At 59.6% G+C, this 18,306-nt stretch overlaps 1 protein-coding gene across 1 annotated transcript; it reads left to right on the forward strand.

Annotated features, from left to right (window-relative positions):
- Positions 1 to 17,222: 17,222 nt before the first annotated feature.
- Positions 17,223 to 17,921, forward strand: LOC123390510 (translation initiation factor IF-2-like). The gene has a single exon (XM_045074620.1). The coding sequence runs from the start codon at positions 17,223 to 17,225 to the stop codon at positions 17,919 to 17,921; it is 699 nt and encodes a 232-aa protein (XP_044930555.1).
- The last annotated feature ends 385 nt before the right edge of the window (positions 17,922 to 18,306 follow it).

Below are 18,306 nucleotides of genomic sequence, written 5' to 3' on the forward strand. Positions count from 1 at the left end.
GGTTAACTACTTACTTTGCATATTTGCATACCAGACATGATTAAGTAGGTAGCATGTATAATTTCCAAACCAGTAGAGGAAGAAAAAATAAGAAATAATAATAATCTTAAAAAGTTTAATTCTCATAAAGGCCAGAGTGGAGGAGGAAGAAAAAAGTGCAGGAAAAGTACCAGGTAGGCATAATGTGATGGGGACATCAGGGGATGGAGCTCGTGGGGGTTGCCTGCAGCACCATCTGTAGGCTGGAGGAGCTCATGGCATCCCTGGTGCAGGGCCCCAGATCTCGGGGTCCCAGCCCTGGTTTCAGAGGACTAGACCCTGCAGGGCCCTCGCCACCGACATGACCCAGGGCTCAGGCCTGGGTGAGCTGCCTGTTTGCAGAAGACTCTGCCAAGGATTCTGAGAGGTGCAGTGGTCCAGTCATAAAGCAACATGAAACGCTATAAAAAGAGTTTAATCGTGCAGACGCGGCAGACATTGCATTTAATTTATCGCTCTGCAAAATTAAAGCCGTTCTGGGGTTTGCCATCACTCATGCAGCATGGAGTTATTTATTGAACATTGTCAGAGCTGAGGGGATCCGAAATTCAGGTCAGGTAAAGTCAAGTTTTACAATGGCCCATCTGGGTCCCCAGAGGCCCAGTCAGCTCAGGGCGATGCCTCTATCTTGCTTCGCTGCTGAGGCAGAAGGAGGAATGATTGCTGCATTCATTTCCCTGATGGGAAATCCGAGCCTTCATATAGGTGTGTCCAGTGCTGTCTCTCCATGCTCCGTGCCCTGACCCCTGGCTTACTTCTTGGACCTCTCGTGGGCTGTCTCCTGCACCTGCTCTCAGTGTACCCAGGTGCCAGGTGCTTGCAGTCTTAATCCCTTGTCTCACCACAGCCAGGTCTTTGAGGAGGAAGGTGTGACCATCCCGGCAGGATGGGTTTGCACCCAGGCTGGGAGAACTGGGTTACCTGGCCTGGCGCTGTCCACCCAGCAGGTGCTGAAAGTGCGGTTTCCTAGAGACCCACAAAGCAGTGGGCTCGGCTCTGGGAGGACAGGCAGCCTGAGCACAGAGAGAAGCTGGTTTGAAATTTGCCAGGGCAATTCTACGAGACACACTATGGATTCTCCCTTCAAAGTGCTTGTTCAAGCAATTACACACCACCAAGACTGACTGGGGGGTGTTTGTGCTCTGGCTGAGCCTCTGGGCCCCAATTAGCCAGGTAATAAGGCTGTTTGGGCCATGCTGGGGCAGACGGGTTGGCTGTTCAGCAGCTGCCTGATGAGGCAGGGAGTTGGGGTGAGCAGCCCTGGTGAGGCCCATTGGATCACCAATGGGCCATGGCAGCCCCCGGTACTATTGTCAGGAAAGGCAAGTATAGGAGACAAGGCAGGCATGCCCATGGTGGCCACCTGTCCCAAATCAGTGAAGCACTCTTCTCCCAGCCGGAGGGCACCCATTGAGGTAGGCGGTGGCTCGTGCCTGTTGTTGCCAGGCAACATGTCAGGTGTCAGGTCACCTACACCTTCAGGTCTGTCACTCCATATAGAGAAGAGAGACTATAAAAACACACTCTGAATGGAGCCAAGGGCAGAGTACGTGTGCTGGCAGGCCCTTTCTTGCTTCCTCTCATTCCGGCTCACCACCATCCTGACATCTACTTTCCAGAAGAATCAGCAGAGATTTGAGGAGGGGAGCTGGCTTGGCCTCACAGCCTCAGAGAGGAGGAAGGAGAGATGGTGTTGAGATAGGTTCTGTTGGTGGGTTTGTAGTGTGACCTCAGACTACAGGCCTCCCTCTCTGGGCCAGAGTTTCCTCTCTGTGGAATGATCTGGATTTGGGCACATACACTCTGCCCCTTGGAAACTTAGCATGCTGGGTGGTTGTAGAAACATGGTATGGTACACAACAGTGGCAAACTTGTTTCATTTAGTGGCAGTTTTTTCAGGGAAAGTTCCCATGAATTGAGATTTGCTCTTAAAAGAGACCTTGTTCTCACTGTATATTGTAAATTGCTTCCTGGAAGCTATGTACCAGCTCACAGGGCCACCGCTATTGTGGGTGGACAGGGTGTTGTCAAGCTGCATCTGCCCATAGGCAGCCCAAGGCTGAGCCTAAATCCTGAAGGATGTAACACAGCCATGAAAACAAAGCAAAGACCTTTGTAACCTGCTCCCACTTAGAAAATGTGTTATTAGAGGTTTTGCCATTTCAGTGCAGGGCACTTGACGGCAGGATCAAGGGTTCAGTGAATGGAGGAAGTTTGAGTAGAGGAGCTGTGGCAGGTGAAGAGAACAGTAGAGCCTCCTGGAATCAGACACGGGTACAGAGAAGCATTATGTCCCTAATGGACGAGGTAAACCTAACTGAAGGCTAAGTTCTAGAAAAAGGAGTAGGACACATAGACAAAGGAGAAACGACTAGAAGAGAAGAAAAGAGGGGCTGGCAGGCCTGTGGTCACTACTAGACCTCGCACCCCTCTCCTCTCTCAGAGTGCAACAGCAGCTGCCGGTAGGGTGCCCCATCCCAGGGCTGGCTCCATCCAGAACATCCCCAGACAGCAGGGGGCTCACAGATGCCAAACTGAGAAAAAGGAAATGAGAAGTTTGCAAAAGGGGGAGCACCTAGTACTGTAGGAGATGCAACAAGGGATTAAGTCTGACTTTATCCTGAGGGCAGCAAAGAACATCTCGGGCAGGGATTGCAGTGAGGCCCACTGTGAGCCTCCCCAGTCATGGTTTCTTCATCTGGCAGACCTTCTGCATGATGGGCTCCAGCCTAAGCCACCCAGGTGTAGGCAACCAGAGGAGGCCAGCCTTGGATTTCTTTGGAAGTGAGAGAAGCGACATTTTTAAAAGTCATTGATCAGATCCACTTCTGTCGTCCAACTAAGCACCAGCTGGCCTGACCCTGCAGTAGATGCCCTCTGGACAAAACAATAAACATGAATAAATCTTCAGGACTCCTTGTTTCAGGTCCAACATGTACAGAGCTCTGCCTGCACATTAAGAAAAAGGTAGGCAGGGGGGCCTGGGTAGCTCAGTGGGTTAGGCGTCTGCCTTTGGCTCAGGTCATGGTCTTAAGGGTCCTGGGATCGAGCCCCGCATCCAACCCTCTGCTCAGCAGGGAGCCTGATTCTCCCTCTCTCTCTTCCTATCTCTCTCTGCCTACTTGTGATCTCTGTCTGTCAAATAAATAAATAAAACCTTTAAAAAAATAAAAAAGAAAAAGGTAGACAAACTGAAAATCTATGACTTTTCTCAGACTCACCAGAAAAGCAGAGGTTGCAAAGCAAACCACCATTTCCAAACCTGGACAGACAGAAGCACAGAGGAGCAAACCTGGGAACTGCTCACACAGAGCCAAAGGCCCGGAGCCAGGAGCTCCCAGGAACTCTTCCGTGAAGACTCAGACAAGTTTCCAGAGGCCGAGTGTGTGACAGTGAGAAACTCCTCAGGCCTGGCAGCCTCAGGGGGTCACCAACATGTTGGTGAGCTTTTCCTCCAGAAACCAGACCAGGTCCTCACAGTGTAGATCTGAGGAAGGCCCCAGCACTTTGGGAGTCGGTGCAGAGAAGACCTCATGTGAAATATGATCAGAGCCTTCTCCATAACAAAGGCCCATCGCCAGGGGAAAGGCTTTGCCAGAGTACAAGTTTCCAACCTCACTGCAGCCCAGCGGGGCAGGATTGCTCCCACTCCAGCCCCCGCCCTCCTGTTCCACGTCAAGGTAAAACCAAGCCAACAGTGAACAAGGGCCAGAACATCGAGGACATAGATGGAGAACGTTGCAGCAGAGGAGTGGGGACCATGGGGAACACTGGGAAGGTCACAGCCAAGGTCAGAGGACCAGGAAAAGACTGACATTTAGTTGGAAGTTTCTAGAGTGCTTCACCTGCCCCCTCCCCAGGATGCCCCTGTAATCACAGTAGATGCTGGGAAAGACATGGGCTCTCTCTAGGGAGGAGGACTTAGGTAAACTCAGTCAGCAAAGGAGGTAAAAACAAGGACACTGGCAGAACTGGGAGCCTCTGGCCCTTCAGTCACAGCAAACGTTAGACAGAGGCCAAGTCCTGGCTAGACCAACATCAAACCTCACACTAAAGGCCTGGTTACCTCAGCTCCCACTGCCCAATTTAACATGTTGTGGTTCCAGCAAAAAACAAGGCCTGCCAAAAGATAAGGGACAACACTGTCTGAAGAGACAATGTGACCATCAGAAACAGACTCAAATATGATAAAAATGTTTGAATGATCAGACAGCAAATTTTTAAATGATATTTTTAAAATTTATTTATTTACTTACTTATTTATCTTAAAGATTTTATTTATTTATTATTGGACAGAGAGAAAGAGACAGTGAAAGACAGAATGCAGGCAGGGGAAGTGGGAGATGGAGAAGCAGGCTTCCTGTTGATCAGGGAGCCTGATGTGGGGCTCCATCCTGGGACCCTGGGATTATGACCTGAGCCAGAGACAGACACTTAACCAACTGAAACACCCAGGTGCCCCGAGACAGGGGATTTAAAATAACTATAATTAATATGATTAAAGGCTCTAAAGGGAAAAAAAACATGCAAAAAATGATGAGTAATGTAAGCAGAGAGATGGAAAAACCAAAAGGAATCAAAAGGATATGCGGAAATAAAAACCACTGAACAGAAATGATATATGTGCCTAATAGACATGTCATAGCAGAGGGAAACATCTGTGAGGCTGAAGATGGTCCGTGTCCTTTCAGGGCTTTTGGTTCCTGCCTCTTCTCTTGCAGAGCCACATTCTCTGATTTCTTCCTTTCTACCTTCTAATTTAGTAATTCTCTCTTTGGCTGCATCTAATCTGCCATTATAAACTTCTCTTGAATTTTTAATGTCAATAATTTCTATTTCTAGGGGCTCATTTTTTTTTCAATTCTGCCTGACAATTTTTACTTTACTCCTTCACAAATTTTTGTCTTCAGTTTTCTACCAACCCAGGACCACTTTAAATAAATCATTGTTTACTGTGGATTCCAGTCTCCAAATCCTCAGGAATGAGGGATGATGGCTAAGAATTTTCCCATTTCCCCTCTATGGAGACCCCATGCCAAGTTGGGCATGCCATCTGGGTCTTCCCTAGTTTGTCCACTGTGAAAGCTGACCGTGGGATCCTGGTTTATGAAGAAGACTGCGGGTTGGCCCCATCCTGCCAGGGCTGCAGGCTTTGTCTCCTTTGCCCACTCCTTCACTTGGATGAACATCCAGGAGCTCACTGAAACCCAGGCTGAAGGCCATCTGAGGCCAGTGGATGCCCTGGGGCAAATACCAGTGCCTGTGCTCGCTTTCCATCTGCAGTTATGTTTTCATGACATCTGGTTCTCTCCCTTATTTTCTCACAAACTGAAGCATTCTTTAAAAATATGACATAACTTTAGGTCTTTGCACACCCAACCTGCCACATTGCTCAAATAAAGGTATGTTGATATCACTCCCTCTTCTTTAGCATAGCAGCCACCACAAGTCTTGGGGCCTCTTTCCTTAGAGGCAGGATGTGGGCAGGACATAGCCTTCTGGCTTTGTCTATCTTGGAGGTCCGATGGCGGGAATGCAAGCCTTTGCAGACGCTATCTCATACACTCTTTCAACAAAATGACTGAGAGGCGCCTGGGTAGCTCAGTCCTTAAGCATCTGCCTTTGGCTCAGGTCATGATCCCAGGGTCCTGGGATCAAGCCCTGCGACAGGGTCCCTGCTCGACAGGAAGCTTGCTCCTCCCTCTCCCACTCTCCCTGCTTGTGTTCCCTTTCTCACTGTGTCTCTCTGTCAAGTAAATAAATAAAATCTTTTAAAAAAGTAATCGGGATTTAATTCATGTACCTTGAAATTCACCATCAGCTCACCTTTGCTGTGAAAGAGACCAGCTGTACTCTTAGTTGTTTGTAACCATTCACGTTGCTCATGATTCTGCGGGAGCCCTTTGTCTGGACTGGCCTGGCTGATCTCAGCTGGACGCAGTCACATGTCCATGGCCAGCTAGGGGCCGGATGGTTGAGGGCAGTTCGCAGGCCAGTCGCCTCGTGTCAGCTGGGGCAACCGAGGCTGCAGTTTCTACCTCCAGGATGGTTGCTTCGGGCCCCCACCTAACGCCTCCGTGCTGCCCCCACAGGGAGCCTCATCTCCTGTGGCTTCTCCATGTGGCTTGGGCTTCTCCAGCAGGTTGACGTCAGGGAAGTCAAACTTCCTACATGGCAGCCGGTTTGTTGAGGGTGAGGGTTCTGGTGAGCAAGTCAGAGCTGTGAGACTTCTGCACATGTTCAAGACTCCGTCTCAGGTCCCTGTGCATTGTTCCTGTGGTCCTCTGGTCCAGCTGCCCCCCAGGCCCGCACAAATGTGAGCTTGGCTGGTTTAGACTCCAGTTGTCAGCACAGAACAGGCAAAGGAGCTTCATGTGTCTCTGAGTCCCCACCGTCTGCCCTGTGGACACACCCTGTGCATATTCCCTTCATAGGCAAAACACACCAGACGCCACTGGTTTCAACCCATTTTGGGTTGCTTCACGTCCAGACCACCTCCTGGAGTCCATTCCATGTGCACACAGGGTCCCGGGTCTGCCCCTACCCAGCGCCATGCTCTGACCTGAAGACCTGAGCCAGAACCCACCCTCATAACCAACGCCAGCGGTGGGGTCACCGGAATGGGCACACCCACTCAACAAAGTGGGCAGTGGGAGTGTTAGTTAGGGCCCTAACAACGGGGAGATCCCGCCTGGCCTGTGTCATGAGCCCCTGCGCCAGCTTCACCCTCTGGGGCCTGCATGGGCCTGAGGCCGCTCTTCTTGCCAACTCAACTGTTCAGCCCATGGGGGTTGGGCCCCCCCTGGTCCCAGCTGGGAAGACTTCTCTGGAATCATTGAGGCTTTCTGGCGGCTTCATTGATCATCAGTTCAACGGACAAAACCAGCCCACACTGGCTTCTGAGGCCCTTCCAGGTCTGGCGGGTTCCTGGGTCCTGCCAGGGGACACGGCCTCTCCATTCCCAGAAGCCCTGGCCTCTGGCCCCAAGGGCGGGGTGCCTCCTCAGGCCCCCGAGGTGGCTCCTTTGTTTACCTGAGAGAGGAGCGGAGACACCCCCCTGCAGCTGAGGTCCGAAAGGCTCCCCACCCATGACCGGTGTCCGAAGGTTCTGCCCCACCACCCCGCCGTTCTCACCTCTGCTGCGGTCATCGACTGAGCCAACACAGACGCTTACCTTCACTCGTGTGCGTGGCTCTGAAGTTCGGGTGGTGCTCGGGGGCAGATTTTCTCGGGCCCGCGCGGGTCGGCTGAGGTTGAGGCCACACATACTGTGCAGAAAGGGTAGGGAACGTGGGCCTCTTCCCACGGAGAGATGGGGCGCGCGAAACAAGCAGGTGCATCACACACCGTGTTCACTGTGGCGGGGGTGGGGGTCTGAATGCCGGAACGAGCAAACCCCGCACCCGACGTTGGGAGGTTTTGTCAGGACAAGGAGGGGGAGCGGCGGGCTCGCTCCAGAGCAGGGATAGCCTGGGTCAGGCTCTTTGTCTCCGGGAAGGAACTCGGGGCCTTGCTTCTTCCCAGGCTGAAATCCGGTCAGTTGACCATGAGGCCGGGCTTCTGCAGACACAGCTACGGTTTCCTGAGCGGGTCTGGAAGGACACAACAGCGGGGAACCCATTCTCTGAGGAACAGGCTTTAGCCTTTCTGCTGGTTTCAGCCTCATTAACCCTGCGGGGCACAGGTTCAAGGCCACTGCGGACTCCGGGGCCAGGGTGGGGGTCAGGCACAGCAGACCCCATTCCTCCAGGCGGAGAAGCAAAGATTTGCTTCCACCCTGAGTCTGCCCGACTTCCAGAAGACCTGTGCACTCCAGGGCCCTCCACGGGACGCCCAATGGCCTGGCCTGTCTCAGCTTCTGAGTCCCCACCTGGAGACCCCCTGGGTGACTCTCCCCCGGCCCATGTCCTTGGGTCTGGAGCGGGGGGACGACCCTGCCAATCATTTCCAACCCCGGGCAGATCGGGACCCTGGGTTCTTGCACGGGCAGCGCTCCTCAGGGGGAACCCAGCAGCACTTGAGCAGTCCGGCTCAGAAGGGGTCAAGAGGTCTTGGCAGTGAGGGGGAGGCTGGGGAAAGGCCGGCCTGGCCCAGACGGAGCTGCAGGACCCGTCCTCCCCGCGGACCCCTCGGTCGGCCCGTATTGCTGCCCCCACTCGGGGCCCGGGCTTTGGCCCTGCGGGGGCTCATCCTGCTTCCACCGCACCCTTCCCCGTCATTCCTGTGCCCCGCGGAGTGGCTCGGGGGCCAGACCAGGAGGGCCCCATGGAGGCTGCTGGGTTGGCCGCGGGCATCCGTCTGGGCCCCCTGCTCCATCTGTCTGAGCCTCAGTGATGTGCCGCGCCCAGTGTCAGGAGGGTCCCACGGTGGATCCCGGAAGGCCCTCAGGAGGGACCCAGGAGTCCCAGTTCTGGTGACAGTATTTCCAAATAGGGGGAAGCACAGGGGTGTGTGCACAGACGCAGGGCACAGCCCAGTGTGCTCAGGGGGCCGGAGGGCCATGGGGGGTGCAACATGAGGCTGGGGGGGTCCGGTAGGGGCGGGGCTGGGGGCCTTGAATGGAGTGTGGAGCTGTGAAAACCACCGCGTCCCCCAGCCGAAGCCTTGGCATCCAGTCTGGTTTCTCAAAGCTCAGGGGGCAGGTGGGCTGAGGGGGGGGGGGAGGCAGCCTGGTGGGCGGGTGGGCGGACGTGCAGGGCCTAGGGGCCGTCTGTGCACAGGACAGGGGGGTCAGCGGTGCTGGAGACCTTGGTGGCCAGGTGTTGGCTCTGCTGGGGCCGCGAGGCTCCTGGCAGCCCCAAGGGTCCTCTGTACCGGGAAGCCGAGGGCCAGGTCGCTGGGCTCTGTCGTTGCCACTGCACAGGCGGTGGCCTGGTCCATGTGGAGGAGGGCTCCTGGTCCCCACACAGTGCAGGCTCCGGCTGTGACGTTCACTCTCTGGGAAATGCACTGTCACTGCCGCAGGCCGCTCTGCCACTGAGCCTGTATGGTGGGGAAGGGGAGCTAAAACATCACCCGCGTTTTGAGTGACGCGGCATTACGGAAACCACGAGGCGTGGGAGGGCTGAAGCAGGCACACTGCGTCTGGGACCGCGAGGCAGCCGGTGATGGCCGTGGGGCCCGGCGTGGGCTCTGCTGGTGGGCGGGTATGGGAGCCCTGGGGCTCTGCCCCTCACTGTCCCTGAACCTGCAGCCCACCCCTGCTGTCTGGGGTTGGGAACCTTTCCCTGGGCCTGTCCCGGTATCCGTGGACTTGGGGACATGTAGCCCAGATGGCCACCAGCACGAGCGAGGCGCGCCCCCCCGGCATGGGGCTCACACACCGTGGGACCGAGCTCGCCTGGGGGACACCCGAAGCTGCCTCAGACAGGAGCAGAGGACGGAGGTTCCCACCATGAGCTGCCCCTGTCACCTGCCTGACCGGCCCAGGGCCCTCCCACCACCCAGCTCCGGCCACAAACCTGGAGGGTCCCTCCCCTCAGACCCTGTCCTCACCTTCCGCCTACTCTGCACCCTTCCTCTCCAGCCCTGACTCGGCGGCTCCACAGACTGAGGCCTGGAAGAGAGGGAAGAGGGGTCCAGCCCCCCAGAGCCCCGGTTCCTGGGGAGCAGGTGCCAGGACACTGGGCGCTGCTGTGGCCTCGCTCCTGCTCCCGGCCCAGAGGTGAGTTCGGCTCTGCCTGTGGTCACTGCGGTCGGCCGCCTGGGCAGCGGGTGCGGCCGGCCTGGAGGGCCCTTCCTCCTGGAACCCGCACTCGCCCCCCGCCCACAGGGGTGACACCAGGGTTGTGTGGCTCCAGCTGCAGAGGCCACCCCCTCCTTGGGGAGCGGCAGCTGGAAAAGGCTTCTTTCTTTCTTACTGGCTCTTTGTTTTCCTCCATTTCCACTTAAAAAAAAAAAAAGAAGAGAAGAAAGAAAGAAATTGCTCAGAGATAATTTAGAGCTTTTTGCTAAAAACGCATTTGATCGTCACGAGTGACGGCTGTTGTAATGGTCCCAATTACACCCGGTCCTGCTGCGGGAGGATGTAGACGGGTTTGCAGTGGCTGGGTTCCAGCACATTCTCCTGCTGCGCCAGGCCCTGTGCCTCTGTCCCTGCCTGGGCTGCAGCTCCGGCCTCCATGGACACCGTCCACCTACAGCCGTTCCCCGGGCCCCCCCGCTGTGGTTGTGGGGGGCTGCAGAGTGGGGGACGAGGCCTCCGGAGGTCAGTGTGAGCCGCAGGGGCGTCTGTGTGGGCAGAAGAGGACCGCTGGCCCCCGGCCTTGAAGGGGAGCCCATGGCTCTGGCAGAGGGCGGGGGAAGGGGGTGCCTGGAGGAGGCAGGGCCCTTGGGGCTCAGTCTGGAGATGAGACCGCATGACAGGGCTCTTCCTCCTGTGTCACCGCCCCCACCTCCCTTCCTCAGCCTTTGGGTGGGAACTGCCGACTCAGGTTGTGCTAGAATTCCCCTAGCCACCGCCCTGGCCGGGCCATTCTTCCCGCCGGGGATGCCGTGGAAGGCGCTCCTGACGCAGTGTCCCACCCGCACAGCGTGGTCTCCTGTGGCCCCGCAGCTCCGGGGCCCCGGGACACGGCCAGGAGGCCCCTGGATGCCGCACGGTCCCGGGCTGACCCCAGGCGGGCCATCCGGGCCACAGCCCCGTCCGTCTGCCGAGCTGCTTCTGCCGCCAGACTTCCTGAAGGCGCGCCTCGGAGGCCTGTCCCCTGCGCGGCCTCTGCAGGGCCGGCGGCAGCCGTCTGCTGCCTACCGGCTGGGCCCGGGGCCCACCCGGCACCGCGGGTCCTCAGATACCACTGTGCGTCCTCTGTTGTCCCCGAGTGTCCACACCCGAAACCCTGGAGCTCACGGATGAGACCCAACCTGAAGAAAGCGTATTTGCTGATGGAACTGAGCTGTGAATCCCAAAATGAGATCGACCCGAACGACCCGGGTGAACCCCAGATCCCGACCCTGGCGCCTGCATGAGAGACCCGAAGGACATGCTGGGGGCGGCCGCGTGAGGGTGGAGGCGGAGCCCAGCAGCCCACGGAGGCTGCGGAGACAGGGAAGAGGCTCCCCTGAGCCTCAGGGCGTGCCGGGGGCAGGTGCCAAGGTGGCCGCGAAGTCTGGACGTGACAGTGGGGACACCGGCTGTCAGCCACGATGGTGAACAGCTGTGGGAGGAGGCTTTTGATGGCTCACAGCTCCTGACAAGGGAACAGGTGTCCCCAGAACCTGGCCCACGTCCAAATCTGTGCAGAGTTCTGTGTGGGGCGCCCAACGTGGCTTCTCATTCACTGAACTTGCCTCCGAGGCCGCAGGGAGCCACCGACGGCTCTCTGGCCTGCGGGTGTCCGGGGGGGAGACAGGAGGACTGGGTCAGTGCTGGCGGGGCCTGGAGGAGAGCCGCCCCTGGGCTCAGGGCTCCTGGCTGCAGGAGGACTTGGGTGGGGCCAGGAAGAGGCTCCTACCTTGCCCCGACCCGCTGGCTCCCTGATGGTGGGGGGGATGGTGACCTCCACGGGGAGTTCCCCAAGCCCCTAGGGCAGTGTGCCAGCGTCCGCATTAGACCGGTGAAGTCCAGGGGCTCCAAGGGGTCGGGGCTTCCCAGAGACACAGCTGGGAGGGAGAGGTGCCCGGAGTGGGTGGGGGTCACAGGCTCTGGGGTCCCTCCCTCCCCCTCCCTGCTCACTCCCTGCTCTGGGCCGAGCGGCCTCCCCTAGGGCAGAGGACCCACTGCGGGACCCTGGGCTGGTGGCAGAGCCGGGTGCCGGCGGCAGCTGGGGGTGGACGCACTTCTGGGGCAGCGCGGTAGGGCTCTGTTGTAAACGCGTTGGTTTCTGCTCTGGCTGGAAACTCACTTTGCCTCGGTCCTCAGGGTGCACTTGACCCGCATCAGAGACTTGCTGGGCTCTGCAGGGCAGGGTGGGGGGCATAGGTCCGGCCGCAGCAGGTACAGGATGAACAAGGTGTGACCGGTTCACCCTGCCCCGTTCACAGGCCCCTGGAGAGGGGAACTCCATGTGCACCTGGGCCTAGATGGCCAGAGATGGCTACACCAGGACTGGCTAGAGGCCTGGTGCCCCCACCCTATCCCAGCAGCTCCCCCTGCCCCAGCGCCCCTTCAGCAGGGGGCTGTGGGGGGGCGCATGTCCAGCCCCCCGCCGCTGTGCTCTCACATCTGCCAAGGTTCCAGACGTGACCCTTTTGGGAGGGCTTCCTGTGAAACATGGCCTTTCAGACCACAGGGGCCCGGGGTGGACCCACACCCCGCCCTGGAGCCCCAGGGGCCATTTCCCATCCGGCCTGGCCGGGGACGGTGCCCCTTCACACTCCCCCCAGTCCAGCCAAGAGGCATCTGTGTGTCCCTGCCTTGTACCCCGGACCAGCTGCGCTTCCCTGCGCTTCCCTGGCAGAGTGGCCCCCCTCTAGCTCCGAGCCCCTGCATCCCCGGGGGGGAGATGGTCCTCAGTCTGCCTCCCCTGCTTGGTGGGCAGTGGGGGGCTGTGGTGCGCAGCACAGGACGTCAGTGGGTAAGTGGGTGGGGGCCGCCGGCGCCCTCCGGTCTGAGCCGCATCCCCCGCCCCCTTGCTGCACGGCTTGATCTGGGCCCCCAGGTCTCCGAGGGAGGAGCACGAGGCTCTAGATTCCTCCCCACCTTCTTCCCTCTGGGGGCCCAACCTGGAACTCAGGCTTCTCAGGAAAACCTGGGGCTTTTCCATAACATGTCCTGAAGTCACAGGAGCAAGGTCCTTCAACGTACAGATGGGGAAACTGAGGTGCAGGGCTGGGAGGGAAGCTGCCACGCCCCCAGGGCCCAGGGGAAGCTGCCTGCACCTGGTTCTCACCCCCTCCACACCACAGCCTCGTGGCTCGCTGGGACGCAGTCCCCTCCTGGCTCTGGCGCGCTGCAGGCCAGCCAGCTGTCCATCGGGGATGATGGATTCTTGGCCTTTTCTGGCCACTTTCCTCTGACTGCCTCGTTCCTGAGGGAGAGCTTGATCTCAGCCAGGACAAGGGCTAACAGTCTGGAGAGGGTTTTCCTGCATGGCTTTCCCTGGACCCTGAACCCCCTGGCTTCTTGCTGTCTGGGGGCCCCTTGCCTAGAGTCAGCTCTCGGGACCAGCCCAGGACCAGCTCTCATACCCGCTTCTCATGGCTCTGTGGGGTGCGGCTTCTCCACATTACTCGGAATCCCAGGAACCAGAGAGCCTGGGGGTCGGTCAAGGGTAGATGGGGTCAGCCGGGGGGCCTCTGGGAACAGAAGTCCCTTGAGAAGTAGCTTGTGAAGAAGGAAAGCCTGTGCCTTCCCCAGAGGTTGAGCCGGGGACCAGGTGTGCGGTGGGCTCTCGGGGACCTGGGGGTGGATGCTGAGCTGCTCTGGTAGCGCGGGGACTTGGAGACAAGCCTACCAGTGTGCAGAGGCTGCTGTAGAATGGGAAGCCAGCTCGCCTGCCCCTGGGTCGAAGCCGTAAGCAAAGGCACTGCCTCCTCTGGGAAGCCCTCTGCGATTCACAGGGCCACTTGTGGGAGAAAGGATCCAGGTCAGTGTCTTCCTGCCTTTTCTCTGGGGCTTGCCCTACATTGTGAGCTCTAAAGAAGGTTCTGGCATCTCTGCTGGGGCTCCCGGCATCCAAGAGACACTGGCCAGGGACAAACTGACAGCCACTGGCCCAGGCTGGAGGCCGAAATTGGGGAGGGCCTGGGCTCTCACACCATAGCTGGGTTCTAGAGGCATCGCAGAGAGATGGACTGTCCAGCAAGGGCCGTGCACCACCCTCCAGACAGCGTCCTGTGCTCACAGAGCCTGGGCTTCTTGGCCCCACATCCATCCCCCGATTTGTGCAAGGGGCCTGGGCTCAGAGGCCCCCGGCAGCTTGTCTGAGCCCGGCTCTCCCTGACCGCGGTCCGGAGCTTGGTGACGCTGGCCAGGAAGTCAGGGGTTACAGCCTGGGCCCGTGGAGCATCCGCAGATCCTCTGGCCTCCCGAGGGGAGCTCGCCGCCCACCCCCCGCTTCTGCGACCCTGTGGCGGGCGCTGACCATCTGTGTTCACTTTTCTCACAGGTGGGATCTTGTTGTCCGGAGAAACAGCCGGGTGTTTTATAAGGCCAGACTTCATGGCGCAGAACGCAGGGCAGAGTCAGCACAGAGCAATTACTTCCTGGGCCCAACCATTGTGGGGCCTGGGGGCAGGGAGGTGCGCGCCCGGGCTGCTCGCGGCGAGGGGACAGCAGGGTCCTAGCCCGCTGGGGGCAGCGGCATGTGGCTGCGTCTTGGGGCCCTTGGACGGCTGGGGGTGGGCTTTCTGGTCACGGGAGCTGGGCTGGGGGGCGGCCCCGGGGAGGCGGCATCTCCCCGCCAGGCTACTCCTTCCTCTGCTCCTTCCACAGCCCACGGAGCAGGCGCGGCCCCTTCCGAGCTGCTGTGGTCACCCAGCCTTCATTCTGCTGCACGGCCCCAGGGTGTGTCCTGGGGACAATTCAGTGGGATGCTGGCCGGGAAGCCACAGCTGCTTCTCTTGCTGCGGGGACGTCTCCCACCCGCTGCGTGCAGGTACACCAGCCCCGGGTGCCGGTGACTGCCTGCCTCCTTCACGGGGGTCCCTCTCTTCCCACACGGAAGGGCCCAGAATGGGGAGTGGCGACTCCCCCTCCTTCCTCTCCGCCACCATCCTACGCCCCTCGCCTGCCCCTCCTCCGCGTCATCGGGCCGCTGGGACCGTGGTGGCAGGGCCTGCAGAGGCCGTGGACTGGATGGGGATCCCACAGGAAACATTGTCTCCCCGGCTGTGTCCGCACGGCGTGATGAGCCCTTGGGGACCAAGGTCTCGGGGAGCGTGAGGGCATCTTGGTGCCGTGGAGCGAGGCCGGGACCGGGAAGCGTGCCGTGAAAAGGGTCTGATGGTGGAGCGAAGCCAGGAAGAGGCCCCAGCCGCCAGACCCCGCGAGTCAGGGAGCCAGCCCAGCACTCAGGGGCGGGCTTGTGCGTGGGCGTCCTGCTTCGTACGCGAGAGAGGACCAAAGACGAAGGAAGGATGTCATGAAAGGCGAGCGCACGTTAGTGAAAGAAAAATACACAACAAAGGGATCGATAATGCCTGAGTTTAATCTTCGAGAGGATTTATGGAGCCCCGGGAGCTCGGGGAGCTCGCGGGACGTGGTCGGCGGCGGGCGCGGACTCCGACCCAGAGCCTCCGCAGGCCGTGTCGGCGTGCGCCCACGTAGCGACATAGATTGCTTCACGACACGGTGCTTGATAAAGTGGACAATTTCTCAAAAAACACAGGCCAGAAAATGAACACAAGAAGAGAGAATAAAACCCGAAAAGTCCTGACCTATGACTGTTAAAGACATAGGATTTATTACTTAAAAGCTTCCCTCAAAGAAAGTTCCAGTCCCAGATGTCCTCACCGGCAAGTTTGACTTAACGTGTGAGGAAGGGCCGGTGCCCGTCTCCCGGCGGCAGGAGCAGAGGGAACGCTCCCAGCTCGTTTTATGACCTTAACAAAAACCCGCACGGAGTGCACAAGAAAGGAAAATCTCACACTAAAAACAGACACAGTCTCTCAAATAAAACATCAGCAACTTTGAGAAAGGGTCCGGCTCCACGCCCACGTCCCCATTATTTCAGGGTCAGGAGACCTAGCTGTGCAGTTACCCATAAAAACACAGGGAAGGAGAAGAAGTGTCCGATCGTCTCGAAAGACGCATCGAAAATGCTTGGCGAAATTCAACATTCCTTTTTAATAAAAATATCCATCAGCACCCTGGGAACAGAGAAGATTTTACAAAACATACAAAGGCTTAATGCTGAATGGTGCAGGGTTGAGTAGGAGCAAGGCGGGGGAGCGTGGGGGCTGCAGGTCCTCGGCGGGGCCGCCGGAACCCAGAAGAAAAGGTGACGAGATCTGAAAAGGGAGAAGCAGAAGTGTCGCGTGTTTGCGGACTAAACGGCCGCGTGCGCAGTGGACACACTGTCCAGTTTGGGTGCTGGCGTCTGCAGGAGAGCTTGGCAGGGTCGTTGGATACAAAAGCGGACCCAGGGTTCAGCGGTGGCCCCACAACCCCGCAATCCACAGCCGGACAACAAAGCTGAAGGGAAGTCTGTACTTGTGGTGGCCTCAGAAACACCGAGCGTCTGGCGGACCGACCAGGACGAACGTGGCACCTCTACCCGCAGCCTCTAACATATTATTCAGAGAAATTTTTTAAAAACCTAAGACCCGAAAACGGTGGTCGTGGGTGGGAAGACTCGGTGTGTCGGAGGTTTTCGTTTCCCAGACCCCGATCTCCAGTTTCAGCACGACACCCGTCCGGACGCCGGCGGATCTCTCTCCCGCTCCCCGAGCCCCGCTGACACGGGAGGAAATTCTCCAGTTCATTTTAACAAGCGAAGGATCAGGAATAGTGGGACGCGAGAGGAGAAAGGAGGCTGGAGACAGGTGTGGGACGGGGACACCGGCGGGACGTCTCCCACCCACCGCCTCACGGGGAACAGGGCTGGCCGAGGTCGGGCGCCCGCCTAAGCCCAGCTGGTCAGCCCCAGGCAGGCGAGCCCCCACGTCCGTGCCCTGGAGCCGAGGGCCGGCTCTGCGGACAGCCCCACCCCGGAGTCGCCGCGGCCGTGCGGTGGGGTGGGGTGGGCGGCCCGCCCCCGACGGCGGGACACTCGGTCCACTCCGCTTCCCTCACCGGCACGCTGGCCTTCCCGCACGCCACGTCTGTCCTCCACCCCCCGCTGGCCGTCCCCAGGGCACTGCCTCCCGACCACGCCCGTAGGAGATCAGGACAAGCTGGTCCGGGCCGGGGGTGGGCTGGCAGGCGGGCTTGCTGCGTGTGCGAGCCTCGGGCCTCCCGGGACTCCAGGCCGGCGGCCGCACCGTCCCGGCTTCTTCTGTTGGACGCCACGATCACGGCCAGACACTGGCCGCAACAGAATCCCACGGGGACCTCGGTTTCCTCCCCCGTGGCCCAGGGCAGCTCCTGGGCCCCACCCCACACGTCCTTCTGTTACTTCCCAGAGCACCTGCCAGGCTCCGGCTAGGCCTCAGGCCCCAGGCAGGGGCAGCGGGGGCGGGGGTGGCAGTGCGGTCACCCTCTTCCCACCTCTGGGTGCCCCCTGCAAAGTCAAGCTCCTGGCCCCTGCCCGTGAGGCACCCTCCCAGGGACCGGCTGGAGGTGAGTGGGGTGCCCTCGGGGCATGCAGCCTGGAGAGGCACCTGGCGGCTGGCCTGCGAGGGTTCCTGAGTCTCCTGGTCAGCAGCCCCCTGGAAGCCCGCACAGAGCCCGGCCAGCCTCCGCGGACGTGCCGACTATCAGCCGAGACGTGCTGGGGACGCAGGCGGGCGTGAGTCCCGCACAAACCGGGTCGGGTGGGCCCGGCCGCCCGAGGAGCCCTTTCCTCTCTCGAGAGCCGGTGCTCCCTGGCGGCCTGCTGGGGCTCTCGGGCGGCGACAACAAAGGGCTCCGTGTCCCTGCCGCCGATCCCCCCGAGCAGCGCACGGCCTCTGCTTCCCCGCTTCCCACGGGCCCCCTTCTCCCTTCCTCGGCCTGTGGCTTTCTGGGCCTCAGGGCTGGGGGGACTCTCGGCCTGAGGGAGCAGGAAGGCAGGAAGGCCCAGGGATGGGGGTTGCCGGAGGCCCCCTCTGTGCTGGATGGTGTGTCGGAGCTCATGGTGCAGGGTTGGGGGGACCCCAAGGGTGGTCCTGGAGCCCGCCGGCCCAGCCCTGCCCCCTCGGTCGCCCCTGTCCTTCAGTGGTCCCGGCAGGCTGCTGGCGACTCTCCAGGGCTGCCCTTGAAGGGGCATCCAGAGCTGGAAGGGAAGGCCATCCCCAGGAGGCCAGTCACCCTCGGTTCCTTGGAGGGTCACAGCCCTTCCCCAGACCCAAGCACACCGTAGCCGCCCCGGAAGCCGTCGCGCTGTCTGGAACGCCGGAGCCAGAAGCACGGTCGCAGCCCCGTCTCGCCCCAAGCGGCCCCAGTCAGCCCGGTCAGCCAGTGGAGGGACCGCGGCCAACACAGGCCAGCGGCCGCCTCCTCCTCCCTCCCGCCGCAGACCGTACGTGCGAGTGCGCGCGTGTGTTCAAGCGTGAGTGTTCAGGCCTGGGCGTGCGAGTGAGTGTGTTCAAGCACGAGTGTGAGTCTGAGTGTGTGTGTCCAAGCCTGGACGTGCACGTGAGAGGAGCCCACGCTGCCTTCGGAAAGCCAAGCTCATGGCGCTGACACGGTCGTAAGTGTTTAGGGAACAGCCTTGGGTCCCCAGGGCCCAGAGTCTCTGGGGCCGC

Source organism: Mustela putorius, unplaced genomic scaffold (genome assembly GCF_011764305.1).
Source record: "Mustela putorius furo isolate JIRA1106 unplaced genomic scaffold, ASM1176430v1.1 tig00000129_pilon_pilon_pilon, whole genome shotgun sequence".
NCBI classification, from domain to species: Eukaryota; Metazoa; Chordata; class Mammalia; order Carnivora; family Mustelidae; genus Mustela; species Mustela putorius.

What these genes read in the sequence shown, in the direction of transcription:
- LOC123390510 (XM_045074620.1), top strand. Translation starts at nt 17,223, where the DNA reads ATGCAGCCTGGAGAGGCACCTGGCGGCTGGCCTGCGAGGGTTCCTGAG.